At 43.7% G+C, this 16,687-nt stretch overlaps 1 protein-coding gene across 2 annotated transcripts; it reads right to left on the bottom strand.

Moving 5' to 3' along the window:
* Positions 1-3,311: 3,311 nt before the first annotated feature.
* Tmem254 (transmembrane protein 254) lies at positions 3,312-8,601 on the bottom strand. Of its 2 annotated transcripts, none has more exons than XM_003473821.5 (4): positions 8,442-8,601; positions 6,485-6,588; positions 6,267-6,326; positions 3,312-4,590 (listed from the first exon to the last, which is right to left on the bottom strand). In XM_003473821.5, exons 1-4 carry the CDS (start codon positions 8,529-8,531, stop codon positions 4,470-4,472), a joined length of 375 nt encoding a protein of 124 aa, XP_003473869.1. In that variant the 5' UTR covers positions 8,532-8,601; the 3' UTR covers positions 3,312-4,469. The 2 variants fall into 2 exon arrangements, with proteins under 2 accessions (XP_003473869.1, XP_005005404.1); XM_005005347.4 differs by lacking the exon at positions 8,442-8,601 and adding an exon at positions 8,148-8,393.
* Between the last annotated feature and the right edge of the window lie 8,086 nt (positions 8,602-16,687).

Genomic DNA, 16,687 nt, shown 5'->3' on the forward strand with positions numbered 1-16,687 from the left:
GTGTAAAAGGAGGCTGGAGGAGATTTCTGCATTCCTTTCCGCATTCTGATTACCGTCATGTTTGTGGGTCCGGGTTTTATCTCACATCTTGCATAGTTTAATGCGATTCCAGCTCAGCTGAGCAAAATAAAGACATCCAGAGGCTTCCAAAATGAGTTACTGCAAGTGAGCCAGCCCAGGCTTGCTTTGTTGTTACCCTCTCATCCACCAAGAGTGGAGAATTTGGTTTCTTGCAGACAGATTTCTCTCCACCTCTGAGACAGCGACCTGGAATGCGGGCAGCTCAGCTCTTACTGGCAAGTGAGGAAAGAATGAAATGAAAATCAGATAAATCAGCTTCTGTACTCAAGAGAGTTCTCAGAGCCAAGATGCCATGGTCAAGCAGCAGTGGACACAGCAAGCAACATGAGTGGATCTTTCAGTTAGAAATGTAATACGCTACCCTTCACCTCAATAAAAAATACACGTAAAACTGCATGTTTGTGAAAGAACGTATGCACATAAAATGCATCAGAATTGTTGCTAAATTGGGGACAGTAGGAAAATGGGGATAAAGGGGAATTAAACAGGAAGAAGGAGATGCCGAGACTCCAAGGCAGGATGAAACTTACCCAAGGTGATAGGGTTACTTCATGTGGGTCAGGTGACAGTCATGGGCGGGTCCAGCCCTGTTCCATATACTCCGCTCACTGCCTTGTTCTTAAGGAAAAACAACAGTGACAGGTGAAATGTGATTTGTTGTTTCTCTATTTTCTAGGCGGGTAGCGGTGTTGTTGCTGTACTTTTTTCCATGGGAAGTAGCGTTCCCACGAGATTCATATAAATCTAGTCTGTCCTAGATTTTGGTACCTTTGCCCTGATTGGGATTAGTGAATGGGTGACTTCGTACCCCAGTACTACAGCAGCAAACCTAGGAAGGTGAATGAATTCAGCTTAGGTTTTCTGATTTATTTTATTTTTTGTCTTTCTGAGATGGGGTTTCATATGCATTTTAGGCTGGCTTCGAACTCTCTTTGTAGCCCAAGCTGGCGTCTAACTCAAAGCAATCCTCCTGCTTCAATTTTCTGAGTGCTGGGATTATAGGCATGTGCTAAGATTTTCAGATCGTTTTAGGGTAACTAATTCCAGTTCATTAAAATTGCAGTCACTGGATGTAGTGGTGTGTGCCAGCACTTGGGAGGCTGAGGCAGGAGGATCACTGTGAATTTGAAGTCATCCTAAGCTGCATTAGTGAGCCCAAGATATTATGTGTTGCAAACATGTACTAAAAGGCTGGGCAGGGGACGTTAAGAGACAGGTGGAGTGGGGAGGAGAGTGGAAGAAAAGGAATTAAGGTGTGTGTACGTGAACCAATTTGCCACATGTACTAGTAAATTAAAATTAAAACCCCCTCCCAGGGGACATCTCTTTCAGATCTGACATGTGGGAGAGAGGTGAAGGGAGAGTACTTACATGTATTTGCTTTTATTCACAAAATTTCATACTGGAAGGACAAACAAGAAGTTAATAATACTTTTAGAGAAGGGTAAATAAAAGATGTGGTTTCCCTGTTGCCAAAGGAAAAAAGATGTTTCTTGCTTCTCTGTGTCTCTCTCTGTGTCTCTCTCTGTCTCTCTGTCTCTCTGTCTCTGTCTCTCACTTTCTCCCTCTCTCTCTCTCCACTGCTAGGGACTGAACCCAGGGCCTTTTTCATGGTGAACAATTGCTCTACTACTGAGCCACATCTCCATCCCTTCTTTTTCTTAGGGTGCTTTCCCGAGAAAATCTGATTTATGATTCCTTGTATCCCTTGTGGTGTGAATGTGAACCTTTTAAAATGTGGGACAAGCCTCTAGACAATGCTGCTCCCCAGGACAGAGCGGGGACCTGGTGACTGTGGGCAGGGAGTTTAATCTGGGTGCCTCACTCCACGCTGCTGCTCCCTGTTCACAGGGAGACCAGATGTTTTGTTGCTTAGCAGGAAGGGAAGTAGCGCAGATGGCCGCTGACAGCCAGGTGTGCCTAGGATGAACACAAAAGCACGCCAGGCAGTGCTGTGTCCCGTCCTCTCCCGGGAGCACGTGTGTGGTGGGTTGCACCTGCTGGGCTCCACGCCATGCGGAAGGGCAGAATTCAGGTGACCGCCTGTGATGCACACTTTAACCCCTCCCACCCCAATAGGGGTGGATGGGAATGAGGTGGAAGGGGTTGGGTGGGGAAAGAAGGCTTCTCCAAGTGTCTTTTTATATTGTTTTTGTCTCCTTCCTCCCCTCTCCTCCTTTCCCCTCTTCTTTCTCTTCTCTTGACAGGGTCTCACTATGTAGTTCAGGCTGTCTTGAACTGCCTGTGTGGCCTGATTTTTTCTTTTTCCTTTTTTTTTTTTTTTTTTTTGAGACAGTCTCACTATGTAGCTCACGCCAGCCTTCAACTCACTATAAACACTGGCTTTGAACTCAAGGTGATCCTCCTGTCTCAGCCTCTTGGGTGCAGGGATTACAGGCATCACTACCATGCTCAGCTGTTCTGCCTTTTGTCCTTGTCAATGCTTTATACATAAAGGAAATTATAGTGAACAAGGTGGCACACACCTGTAATCCCAGCACTTGGGAGACTGAGGCAGGAGGATCACCTCAGAGTTGAGGCCAGCCTGGGCCACACAGTGAATTTAAGGCCAGACTAAACTACAGAGTGAGACCGTCTCCACTCCCCCTAAAAAATATATATATATATAGGAAAAAATAATTTTAAAATTGAGTACCATTTAGTAAATAAAAGATAACTTCTCTGACATAAGGATAAGACTATGGAATCAATTCATGAGTCTTAAAGAATCAATTTTCCTAGTTCTGTTCACTGCAGATGTTCTGCAGATGCTGAGTCAGCAAGGAGTACGCTAGATCTAGTTTTCTAAACATTTTTCTCTAATAAAAGGGAGCCAGTGGGATGTGATGGCACACTCCTATAATCCCAGCATTCTGGGAGGCTGAGGCACGAAGATCCAAAGTGCAAGCCCAGTTTGGACAATTAAGCAACTTTCCCAGATCCTACCACAAAATAAAAATAAAATTCTCATTGAAAAAACATGATGGAACAGTGAAGACACTGGTGTCCACCCCAGTGCCTCACCCAGAGTTCCAAGGCCACGGACAGGTCCACAAACAGAGGAAATACATACATATTCTACCACCAGGGCAGCCTGCATTTTATCAGTGAAAGACAGACAGACAGACACTTGAATTGTACAAATGATTCCATATTAGAGCCTGGTTCAGAAAAAGAATCAAATGTGTGACAATATATGGAAAATGACAAAAAAGCAAGCAGGTGAAGCATTTGGAGACAATTCATTTTATTCCGGTCAGCCCATTTCCCCCCATAATCTGCCTTTAGAGAGGATCCGGCTTTAATACTACGTGGTCCATAATCTTTCAGGGCTGTTTGGGAGCAAGCTGTTTCTGATGTTTGTTGCCCCATCCATTGTATCATGGAAGGGAAATGAGCATTGGTCCGCAGAGAAGGGTCAGGGGGTCCCGGGGAGTGACAGAATCATTCCTCCTTCTTCCAGGGTAGGGGAGAGAACACAGTGGCCCTCCTTCCCCAACAAGCAGATGGGGGAGGCGGCAACCAGCTGGGTGACACATAGACTTGGATCTCTAGAACACGATGGTGTGCAACCAAGGAATCCAGTGCAGGAAGGAGAAAGTGACAGAGAGCAGGAAAAAGATCCAGATTTCCCTGAAGGCAGTGGAGAATCATGGCACCACCTGTGTCTTTTTGCTGAGCTGAGGGGACACTGAGTGCCTTTGGAAATGTTGGCATACAACTGGAATGCCAGAGAAGTGGAGAGTGAGATGACCAGTGTCCTTCCTCTGTCGAGTGACATGTAAGGCATCTCAGCGCTGGTAGGGGACAGGACACTGTGTGAAGTAAGGAACAATCTAGCTGTGGCCACCAGATACTGCCACTACCCCGAGCTCAGTCCCAGGTGCCATGGGTAGGGACGAATTCCTTCCAGCTGGCAGCGCCTGCTCCTGGGTTGGGCATGTCCCTGGGGCTCCGTGCAGCCGGCTCCATGCCAGGTATCTTTTCTCTTAGCTCTTTCTGCAGTTTGAGTGGCTGAGAACCCTGCCTCAGAGGTGTCTGGTAAAAGGATGGGCAATCGATATATTGTGTAAGTGTCACTTGGTCCAGAAAAAAACATTTGGGAAAGGAGAGCGGAATGGTGGTAGTGAGGGTTGAGGGGCAAAGTACCCCAACACGCCTGTATGTGCCTAATATGTGCCTTTACCCAGGTGCCAGGAGAGCCACGGAAAGCTGTGGGCTTCAAGGTGGCCGAAGCTGCTGCCTAACAGGTGATACTGCAGAAATGGAGAGCCATGGCTGTTCTCAGGTCTCTCTTGAGTAACCCTGGTCTGTTCAAGCTCAGCCAGAGAATGGGAAGGAGAAACGAGCAGCCAGAGGGCTCTACCTAGGCTCGAAGGGCCAGCTCCCTAAGTGCGTTTTTGGCGCTTTGGTCTGTAGGCAATCAAGATGGACAGAGATGCCACCCCAAAGAGGAACGTCTGTAGGAACCACAGCAGCCGGGCCTGCGGGCTTGTGATCCCCTTGGACCTGAAAAAGAAAGAGCAAAATTTAAACACTTGGATTAAATTTTATGGTTTCACAGAGTTACTGTTTTGTTTTTTTGAGACACAGTCTTCCTAAGTAGTTCAGGCTGGCCTTTAACTCACTGAGCCACTCTGCCCACTGCTCATAGAACAGACTGGCCTCCAAATGGCAATCTTCCTGCCTCAGTCTTCTGAGTGCTGGCATTTCTTTCAAATAATGGAGAGCTCAGAAAGAGAGTCAAACTGGGCACAGTGAAGCATGTTATCATCCCAGTGCTTGGGAGGCGGAGGCAGAAGGATCACTCTGTGTTTGAGGCCAGCCTGAGCTATACGGTGAACGCAAAGATAGCTTGAGTGACACAATGAGAACCTGTCTCAAAAAAAAAAAAAAAAAGACAAGAAAATGGAAAATAGAAACAAAGTCACATATGTACATGCCTGCATGTCAGGGCACAATGATGAACAATGAATGGATTAATGAATGGCTCGGGAATAACTGAGTGTCCAATAATTTTGCTCTTTCTTTTTCAGGTCCAAGGGAATTACAAGGTAAAGCTAGAAATGTCTCTCTCTGTGGCTCTCTCTCAAAACAAATCAATTCCAGGTACTTTAAGGGTGTGAGTGGGAGATGTGAGATTCTGGAACTATTAAAAACACTGTATGTAAAAGAATACCTCAATACCTTTAGCTCTGAAGAGGTCACGGGTAGCAAGATGTGAGAGGAGTCTGTATCGCTCACATCAGCCGTGACCTCCCGAGGGTCAGAAAACACATACACTGGACCCCACGGACCAACTTCTGTGTATTAGGCTTAGCAGAATAAAAAAAGACAATGAGAAAGTATATTTGCAAAATATCTAAGTGGAAAACCACTCAAATTCAAGAAACAAAAAAGAGTACCTATGGGTAGATAAGAAAAGGTCAGACGCCCAGTGAGAACAGCAGTCATAGGAGGGAAATGGGCATACACTCCCGTCTGAAATGCAAATGAGTCCCCCTTTCAAAAGGTGGTAACGGATACCAACACTTAGAGAACTCACACTTTAATCTTTAAATTCCAGATCTGCAGTTATTCAAATTAAATACCCAAGTGGGCCAAATGCATGAAATGCATTTTCTTCGTAATGCTGCTGATAAAAATACCCAGAGACTTAGAACTCCATCAGAGGAGGGATTTCATAAAGACACTGAGGCTCATTGCTGTAATAGAATACTGGTCACTAATGTTAATGGGTGGAGTGACTATGGAAAAACAGGCACATATCACAATGGGGAAATGCTACAGAAGACCGTTTGCAGATGCATATATAAATCATAACATGTGCTCATCTCTTCAGAATCACTTTTGGGATAGTGAGAAACCTTTACTTTCAATGGATGTGCTTTGGAGTTTTTAGCACGACATGTATAACTTTGATCAGCAAACATGGGTTTTGAAATGAACGAACTTATTTCATCCTAGAAGTACGTGAAGATACAGTACTTAGGAAGGAAATTAAAGATTTGCTGCCACTTGGGAATATGAGGCTCTGTGAAAGGCAGTGCTTGTTTTTGTTGCTGAATTTTTTTTTGAGACAAGTTCCCACAATGGGGATTCAAATCTACCCCGAGAGTGCTCTCGACCTACAATGTCTGAATTATTTAAATGGAACTGTTCTCAACTTAGATACAAAGACTTACTTGCACAATACCATGGCGTATAAGGACTCTCCAGCATGAACCAACCAGGCAAGCCAGTACCTGAAGCCAAAATTAAAAAAAAAAAAAATAGTGTTTTGAGCTTAAGGTGGTGAAATTATCACAGAAGGCTTAAAAGGATAAGTGTCATAATGGGAACTGGTTTTGCTGTTGGACATCTGATGCTATCTGTAGGCTGCCAGGTGGCCAGCGAGCCTTACCCATTGCGCAGGAGGGTTTGATGGTGATCTGCCAAGTACTGAGTGAAGGAGCCCAGTGGCCCAAGGCTCTGATAAGGGATACTCTCAGGCCAGAACACAGCCCACTGAAAGAGAATCCAAAGCACAGAGTATCTATTAAGTCATTTAAAAGATCAGTATGTGTTTTAGAGCAGCTGTAAAATAATACTGATTGTACAGCAAAACTATAGACCAAGGAAACTCTGACCCGAACTGTTCAGTCCTCCATTTTTGCCTTCTGTTTTCTAAAAGCAACTTTACTGGGATTTACAGAGGAAAACATATGGTTAGCAGACTCAGCGCCCCGGGTGGCTGATTCCCAGTGATCTTCAGCAGAACACGATAGAGTTTTTTTTAAGAATTTGTGTCATGACAAGTTCTTACTCCAGAAACTATGCCTTGAACCAAACTCCCACTTAATTTAGAACTCCTTCCTTTTCTTTCACTTATTGCACCCATCAAACTAAGAATGATCCACTGAACAGAGATGGAAAATATGCAAGTTTAAGTTGTAAAATTTTAATAGTAATTTGCACAATCATGTAAGATCAACTTTTCATTTTCCACCTTGTATTCTCTGCCAGTTTTGTTTTTTTTTCTGAGAATAATTAAGTGCCAACAGATCCAAAATTCATGACCATTCAGCCCTGCCAAGAATACTATATTTCCTAAGATGTTCTTTCACATACGCAATTAAAATACCACTACATTTTCTCAAGCTACAGGGATAGAAAGAGCATCTGCCAGTTCTTTTTTTTTTTTTTTTTTTGGTCTTTTTCGTTTTTATCGGTACCGGGGATCGAACTCATGACTGCCTGTTTGCAAGGCAGGCGCTTATGCCGCTGAGCTAAACCCCCAGCCCCGCATCTGCCAGTTCTACAATATCTCAATTTGTAGTCCCCAAAGTTTTCTTCCTTCTATATTCTAATTAGAGACACAGATTCGAAGAACCAAACTTCACCGTGGAAAAATTTCACTTCAGTGTCTTCATTTTACATATGAGGAACCCAGGACAGAGGTTGTCATCATTGACACCAACAAACAACCCTACAGGCATGACAAATTTCTAGTCCCCAGGATCTCCTGGGCAATATCCAAATAGCTTTACCTTCATTCCTAGTTATACCAATGTAGCCCTCAATTTACCTCCCAGCATTTTCCCATTATCTTTAAACAAACCCGCATCTAAACTGAAGCCGCTCTTCCGCTCTTCCTCTCGAGAGCTGTCTTCTAGCGTTCACACCTATGTCAGAACAGTTACAGCCTCACTGGCCCTTCTTACCAGTGACATCCTACCACCTTTCAGGTTTATCTCCGCTTCCCAATTTCAGCTGCTTCATTCTGCTTTGGAAGCTCTCAGCCTGAATTGACAGATCTAGGGCAGACTGTGGACTTTAATTCCACCTCTGTGAGAGGCTCCGACTAGAGTAAATTTCACTAACTGTAGGGAGTGGGACATTGTGTTGGCTTCGGCAGCACAAACACCATGCTAAAAGCGCACAAATCTTCCCACCGAAATTCCGCATACACCAGTAACCTAAGCAACCACCACAGGCGCGTGCGCAGTGACACCATTCCCACAGCCCGCTTTGCCCTACGAGGGCCGGGTGGGCTCAAGAAGTGCGCCACCCGCCCCAAGCCTCACCGCGAAGTATCCCAGCCCCAGGACTGTGATCAGTGCGGGCCAAAGTCTGGCTGAACGGAAGTAGGCAGTGGCATCCCTACTGGCCTCCGACTTCGCCACCACCATCTTGAAAGGCTCGCTGGGTGGAGAGCCGCCCTACTCATGCCTAGGAAAACCTGACAAGCCAGTTCCTCAGAGTTCCGAACGCTCGTCTCGGCCCTGGCCTCCCAGTGCGCCTGCAAAGCCGTGGATTGCGTTTGCGCCTGCGCGGCCTCTCCCCTCAGCCAGGGCGGAATCTGCAGCCTCTGTGCTTACCGTGTAATAGCCAAAGGAGACAGTGATAACTGTGAACCAGAACAGGCTTCCCCTCTGGAAATAGGCTACATCGCCTGCTGTCTGCGCCATCGCGGCAGCGCCTCCCTCGCAGTGCGCGGCGGGACTTGGGACTTGGAGGCGGGAAGGGGCGGGGCGATCGCTTCTGCAGTCGGCATACCTAGGAGGTTCCAGGGGTCTTTGCGTGTTTGCGTGAAACTCGGGGCGAGTGTAGTCGGGTCTGGCTTAGGTAAAGGGGCTGAGCTGTACTGACACCTGCGCTCTGCTTGCGGGCTGCTTGTCATTTTGTGGGGGACCAGGCCTCTTGTGGCCTTAAGATAAAGCCGATAAAAGTAGACTAGACGGGGTTCTTCCTGATAGCTGTGAGTCTGCTTTTTTTGTTTGTTTGTTGTCTTTCGTTTTTTTAAAGCAGGGTCTTTGTAGTTCAGGCTGGCCTCCAACTTTTGGCCATCTACCTGCCTTTTCCTCCTTAAGTCTAGGTTTCGAACTTCCGCCCTGTGATTTTCGTCTTTATTGGTTAAGGTGGATGCAAATGCGCGGCACAGAGACTGAGAGACTGGAAAGCACCCTGCCTTGGGTTAAGGGTTAAGTCCTGACTCAGCTGTTGGCTGTGAGATAGTTTCCCTGTGTGTAAAATGGAGTTATAACAGTTCCTGCCTGCGGGCTTTTGGGGTGGATTAAATAAAATACATTAACGTGTAAAGAAAGCTGTCACAGTGTCTGGCCTATAGTGCTAAACTCCAATCATTGTGAATGTTAGTGTATGTGCCAGGCTCAGTGCTAAGTTATCAGCGGTGTGAGGCCTAGCAAGCCCAAGAATTTTGACTGCATTTTCTCAGAGAAAGTCTGTTTTGTCCTGGAACGATTAAAGTTCAGCACAGTAGAGATTCATGAATTCCCAATTTATTGCAGTACAGTTCACAGTAGCTAAACTTTGGGAACCGCCTAGATGTCCATCAGCAGATGAATGAATAAAAAATGCTCTCCATACATGTGGAGTGTTTCTCAGTCATAAAGAATGAAATCCTGTCATTTGGAGCAAAGTGAATGGAGATAGAGACCATCATGCTAAATAAAATAAGCCAGAATCAGTCAAATAATGCATGGTTTTAATCATATATGGAATTTAGGGGGAGAGAAAGAGATAACTTAAAAGTAGAGGGGAGACTATGAGAAGAAAAGATGGGGAGGGATTGAGGGAGAACTTGACAGAATGATCAAAGTATGTTATATTCTTAAATAAATATACCTTAACGAATTTTAGTAGTCTTTGACTAATACACGCTTAAAAAAGATTTGCATTTTTATTTAGGCCCTAAAAATGGGTAAAGAGAATAGCAGGTATTTATCTAGAACTTACTATGTCCAATGCTTTGTTCTAAGTACTGCATAAGATTAGCTCATTGAATTCTTGAAGCAACCTCTGAATACACAATTCGTCTTTGAAACCAGAAGTATTTGAGCACAGATAAATCCCCCAAATCAGCTGGGTGTGATCATACATGTCTGTAATCCCAGCACTTGGCAAGTGGAGGCAGGAGGATTGCCTGGAGTCCAAGGCCAGCCTGGACTAATAGCAAGACCTTGTCTCAAAAAAAAAAAAAAAAAAATCTCAAAAATCACTGTCTTAGTTACCTTTCTATCTCATTGTTGAGACAAAATACCTGATGCCCAGCGTTAAGGAAGGGAAGGTTTATTTCTTACAGGTTGGGGGTTTCAGTCTATACTCAGTTGGCTCCCAGGCAGAATGACATGGCTGAGGGGCAGTGGTTCATGGCCTAAGGCAAACAAGTGCAAACAGCAAAAGACAAACACACACCTTCTTCCTTGTGGTTATGCTGTATGTTGGCTCCACCCCTGTGTGGGTGTAGCACTAACACCACCAATCTGAGTGCCAGACAGCAAACCAATCACAAACGCTAGATTTGGTCTTGCCCATGATTACATGAGGCTTGATGGGAAGCCATCTGAACATAAACCTTCACAGTCATGTAATGCATAGTGGGTAGGAAATTGTGGAAACCAAGTAATAGGCCAGGGTTCCAGCTTTAGAGGGGGACTCTTAGTGACTGTGCTATGTGAGATGTGTAATGTTCTCACAACTTCTTCAGTTGGCCTAGAAACCAGCCAATATTTTTTCTTTTTTCATGAAATACTTGGGCCATAATGTATTAAAGAATAAATTCTTTGAATATGTGATAAAATCCATTTCCCAGATAAACCACAGTCTCATAAATACCAAAGCTACCAGAGGTTCTGGGTTTGGTGGCATATGTCGGTAATCCCAGAACTCAGGAGGCTGAAGCAGGAGGATTGCCTCGAGTGTTTTACCCATAAGATTGGTCTACCAAATATCAAGACACTATTAAAAAACTATGATAGTTATGAACCTTAGGTATTTAACATGGACAAGTCAATAAATGAAAAATAATACCAACTCCAAAGCTGAATTTGATACAAAACCAAGCATTTATTAGGAAGGTAACACCAGACTGAGTAAGAATGAGTGCACAATTGACTAAATTATTCTGGGACAATTGGTTAGTTATGTGGGAAAACTCTACTCCTTGTGCTCAAAGATACAGAGATTAATGACAAAATATCTGCAGGCTTAGAGAGCAATAGCACCCTAATCCCCAAGTTCCCACATGAAGGCTGGAAAGTGGGATGGGTCTTTTAGTGGTGGCCTGAAATGTCAGTAAGTAGCTGTCTTTCCAACACTGCAGGATGAGGCTGCTCCCTGCTAGCAGCCTAAAAAAATAACATGCAAGCGTCTCATCCATTCAGGAGCCTTTCAGAGCAGGTGCAGGCTTTTCATTCACTACTGAGTCCCCAAACATGTATGGATGATTTTTTTTTGGTACGGGGGATCACACTCTTGCCAGGCAGGCGCTTATATGCTGAGCTAAATCCCTGGCCTGTAATTGATTTTTTTGGTCTTTTTGAGACAGGGCTTCACTGTGCAGTGTAGGCTGGCCTTGAGCTCATTGCTCCACCAGCCTCAGCCTCCAAGGTGCCACCATGCCTCGTGTATGATTGATTTTTAAGTTACTCTTTAAGTGATTTTTCAGAAATGATGTTCTACAAACTACCCCAAGGTGCGTGAAGCAGTGACAGTGCATTATAATACCAAAGTCTCCACACAGGAAGGAGAGAAAGCCTCATTCCCATGACACAGGAAGTATGAAAGAGCACATTGTCAGACTGTGACAGCACAGAATCATCTGTGCTCACACAGGTAACAGTGCCCCTCCCTCCCCTGACAGTTCCTTTCCTGCCCAGTAGACTAGCTTGCCTAGTTCTGTAGCATCAGGACTTTGGTAGCGATTACCCATGGACTCTTATTTGCTGCAAATAAACTCCGCTTTATCTGACACCTATTGCTGATGTTCTGTTTTGCCTCCATTCTCACCAAGAGGCAGTGGAGCCATTAAACCTGGTGACAGTTACTTGCAGTGAGACAGCAGCTCCTGCTTTCCCCAGAAAGGTAGCTGGAAGTAATCTAAAAAATAAAAATAAAACATATGCATAGACCACCATGTTTCCAGAGATTCAGGAGCAGTTTTTTGTGACTAGAAGAAACAACCATGAAATACATCTCTGTTTTAGAGTTGTAGGAAGCTGTTGTATCTCAGCAGCAAGAAATGGACTAAGATAACAGCAGTGAGGTATTGTGCAGGACTTTGGATTACAGAACACTGGGCATTTTTTTCTTTTTTTGTTTGAGAAATGGTTGGTTTAGAGGAAGCAGAAAGGAAAAAAATGTTACTGTTCTTACTATTGCATACTTTTTACAGTGCAGGGAATGGAACACATATTCAGTCTCTCTGATGGTAAGCCAGGGTTTTACCACTGAGCTCCACTCCAAGCCCTGTTTTTTCTGCATTCACAGTTGAGTGAACCAACTACTGATGACATCCAAAAAGAAAGAGTGCTTTATTTAAGCTGGCACCGGTGGCACAGTGCGTTGGAATTTGCAAAACTATGCAACAGGTTAGATTTTTGGGAGGCTTATAAAGGGAAAAACCACAAAGCAAGGGTAGGAGGGGGTAAGGGTGAGGAAGGCTTTTTGTTCCCTATTTGATTTGGGGACAGAGTTTCTCGTTTAGTCACCTGCCTTGTGGAAATTTTCGCAGCTGGTGGTCAATGAGTTCCTTATTTACAAGAACTTGGCTACTTGTGGTCGGCTAATTCCAGGAACAACTGTCTTTCACCAAAGGGGGACAAAAATTGAGAAAGAGCACAAGATTACCAGGGCAATGATGCATACAGAACAAGATGGAAGTGTTTTAGTTAGAGTACAATATTCCCCACTGATTTCTTTTTTATTTTAAAGAGGGTAAGATTAAACATAACAAAACAGAACAAAACATATCATAAGGAAACAATTTTAAGAAACATGGATTTCAAAGCAAGTCCACTGGAGATCTTCACTCTCTATCATATTGTCTGTAGTTTCCTTCCAAATAATTGTTCCTATCTTCACACGTAGTGAATACATACTGAACATTATAGTACAATCTAATCAGAACAGGATGATGAAGGCTTTTTAGGTCTTCAAGAATTGACATTAAGGAAGTCAATAATGGCTGCCATAAGGTCTCTCATTCTCTTTGAAGTAGCTGTCCATATCTTTACGTATGCTGAAATTAAACTTAAGAGACTAGACTAATATCACTCTGAACAGTGAATAATAGTATTGCTGGATTTTATATCATAATACTACACAGTTAGCAGTGGGTATCTTAGTGTCTCTTCTTCAGAGTGTCTGTTCATTACATTGTGCATTATATAATCTGTTCCCATTAACTGTTTAGAAATTCTACATGTGTGAATCTCTACATGTATACCTATCCTTTTTGTATTATAGGGAAAAACAGATTAAAACAAGACAACAAAACAAATTCCTAGAAAAAAATGAAATAAAAAAGACACAAAGAACTACAATATTAGATGATCTACAGTAGTTACTATGCTTTCTCTTATTATTTTCAATAGAGTGGTCTAAATCATCAGACATAATATAATCGAACATAGCATTACATAGTAATTTTAATAAAAACACAACATTGGAAATATTGTAGGACTTCAAAATAAGTTAATAATCAAACTGGAATGGGTATCTTATTGCATCTTGTCATCTTCAGAGTAGTTGCCTCTACTCTTAGACTTGATACTATTAAGCATATCAAATTCGAATAAAATCAGTCAAGACAAAACAGCGGTCTAACAAACCAGATTCAAATAAGATCAGTCATAGTAAGACAATGTAAGTAATACAGGGCTTCAGTTTACGTTAATAGGGAATTAAGGATATTTTCTGTAGTATATCCTGCTATTTTTGGGATAGCTGTCTGTGCCCTCAAATCTAGTATGAGTAGACATACCAGAACAAAATAAAATCAAACTAAACAGAGCAATAAGACTAATGTGGCTTTTAAATCCTGATACACTATTAACAATGTCCCAGGTTCCACTGCAGGGTGTTCATCCTTGGAATGGGCTGCAGGCAGAGGATGTTGTCAGAATAACCAGTGGATGGAAGTCAGAACTGGCTGAAGGTCCTGGGGGGACTTAATAAGATCTTGGTTAGCTAGATCAGCTAGTTTTTCTTCAGAAATCTTAGGGATGAGGGGAGGGCATCTTCCATATAGAGCCCCAAAAGGGGAAATATTAGCAACATAGGGGGTACATCACACACACAAGAGGGCAAAAGGAAGGAGACTCACCCAGTTCTCTCCAGTTTCCAAGGCCATCTTAGTTATTACCATTTTAAAAGTCTGGTTTATCCTTTCCACTTGTCTGGAACTTTGAGGCCAGTAAGCACAATGGAGTTTCCAACCAATCTGCGAGGTTTGGATCAGTTTTTTTGAGTTATCTGGGCTATAAAAGCCGGGCCATTGTCAGACCCCATGGATAAGGGGAGGCCAAATTGAGGAAACTGCTATCAGGGCTGACTCAGACTTAGTAGGAAAAGCTTCAACCCACCTAGTGAAAGTATTAACCATTACTAGTAAGTACTTATACCCTAGAAGTCCAGGCTTTCCCATTTCTGTTAAATCTGCTTCCCAATATTCTCCAGGCTTGGTCCCATGGTAGTGAGTGGTTTTTATTTGTTGCAGTTGCTTTGGGTTCACTAATTGACATTGAGAGCATCTGAGGCTCACAGACTGGGTAAGCTTTGATACCAGCCCCCAGGGATATTAGGCTTTGCTCGAAGTTGAGCCATCAGATGCAAGTATTTTCAAGTGTAAATGGGCTCTGACAGAGTAGGTGGGATCAGCAGTAATGTTGGGGCTGTCTCAATCCCCACTGATTTAGTGGCCACCTTTTGGGTGGTGGAAACGAGATTGTTTCTTCGTATAACAGGATATATTTCTCACTTGATAGGCTTTATAGTGGATGATAGCCACTTTCCTCAGCATCCAAATGGCAGCCAACAAATCTAAAATTTGGGGAGCATTTTTGATCTTTTGGCTCCCAGAAGTAAACCCCATTCTTGATAAATGGCCCCATGAACATGGGCAGTAGCAAATGCATATCTGCTATCAGTATAAATATTTATATCTTTACTTTCTGGCAACTTGAGGGCCTCAGTGAGGGCAATGAGTTCAACCCACTGGCTGATGTTCCTGGCTCCAAGGTTTGTTCCCACAGAATCTGAGAGTCTTCGGTAATGACAGCTCCCAAGACCCACTTATCTTGATAGATGTAACTGCTCCCATCAGAGAAGTATGATGGAACTCCAGATAGGGACTCATCTGTCAAGTCTGGTTGGAGCTGTGTGAGGTGATCCATAACCTCAATACAATCATGGAGGGGTCATCATCAGACAGCAGAGTAGCAGGATTTAAAGCTGTTGTCCCCTTGAAACTGATAGTAGTCAGATCCAGAAGTAGTGCCTGATAGTGCATGACTTGGGAGTTGGACAGCCACTGGTTGGGTGGAGCCTTGATGAGTCTCCAGCAAATGGGAAGAGACAATTAAGAGTTTCCGTCCAAAAGTCAATTTTTGAGCCTCCTTTATCAGGAGGGCCACTGAGGCAATCACTCATAGACAAGGTGGGCCATCCGGCTGCCACATTATCAAGTCTCTTGGAAAGACAGACAACAGGCCTCTACCAGGGCCCCAAACTCTGGGTCAGCACTCCTTTTGCTATCCCTCACTTCTCATCGACATAGAGGGAAAAAGGTTTTAGCAAATCTGGAAGTGCCAGGGCAGGAACCTCAGTTAAGGCCAGTTTCAGGTGTTTAAAAGCCTTGTCTTGAGAGTCTGTCCACTCTAGAGGTCCTGAGTGGCTACCCTTAATGAGTCATAAAAAGGCTGAGATATCTCACCAAGATTAATAATCCAAAGCCTGCAATAGCCTATGGCTTCTATAAATTATCACACTTGCTTTTTAGTCACAGGGACTGGAATCTGTCAGATGGCTTGCACCCGCTGGGAGGAAAGAGTCTGTTTTCCTTCATGGATTTGGTAATCTAAGCAGGTCACATGCTTTTGGCATAGTTGGGCCTTTTTAGCAGAGATCTTATATCCCAGCTCATCTAAGGCCCAGGGAAGAGCTTGGGACAGTCCTTTCACCGATGCCCCTTCTCTTTGTAATAAGCACACTGATTTTTTATCTAGGGGTGGACAAGACTTTGCATTGGGCTGGGTGACTTTGTTGGCTAGTATTCCCAGCACCTTTGTCTGATTCTGGTCTTTAGGGTCCTCCTGGTTGTCAACTATCTTTTAAACAATCTCTAATAACTGACTGAGGGGCATTTCCTCCAATCTCTCAAGCTTTTGCAATTTTCACTTAATATCAGGGGCCGACTGGGTTACAAAGAGAATATTAATGACCCTTGCATTTTTGGGTGCTACTGGATCTATAAGGTGTATAAATGTGATAGGCCTCTTGCAATCTTTCCAGAAACCCCAAGGGAGATTCATTAGCTGATTGTCTCACCTCTGATACCTTGGACAAATTGGTAGATTTTCTGGCAGCACCTTTAAGGGCTTCCTCTTGGAGTAACTTCCTCTTGGAATAACTGGCAATACTGATCGAAAGCCTCCTTACCTACAATCATATTAGGTTCCAATCAGAATGAGACAAAGAGAAAAATGTGGTTCTGGTGTTCGGGATCAGAGGACAAGTTTCTAACTGGATCGCATACTGCTTTTTGCCCCACCGTGTGGATGTGCTCTCTTTCTTCTGCTGTAAACAGAACCTGCAAAATCTGCTG

Source organism: Cavia porcellus, unplaced genomic scaffold (assembly GCF_034190915.1).
Source record: "Cavia porcellus strain 051 isolate PalLab524CR breed Dunkin Hartley unplaced genomic scaffold, mCavPor4.1 scaffold_28, whole genome shotgun sequence".
Lineage (NCBI taxonomy): Eukaryota > Metazoa > Chordata > Mammalia > Rodentia > Caviidae > Cavia > Cavia porcellus.

Excerpts from the sequence above, each read along its gene's own strand:
- Tmem254 (XM_005005347.4), bottom strand. The coding sequence starts at position 8,252 with ATGGTGGTGGCGAAGTCGGAGGCCAGTAGGGATGCCACTGCCTACTTC. Across the intron at positions 6,589-8,147 it reads TGGGGCTGGGATACTTCGCG|TGGGCTGTGTTCTGGCCTGA; the intron begins GTGAGGCTTGGG and ends ATTCTCTTTCAG. Across the intron at positions 4,591-6,266 it reads TACGCCATGGTATTGTGCAA|GTCCAAGGGGATCACAAGCC; the intron begins GTAAGTCTTTGT and ends TTTCTTTTTCAG.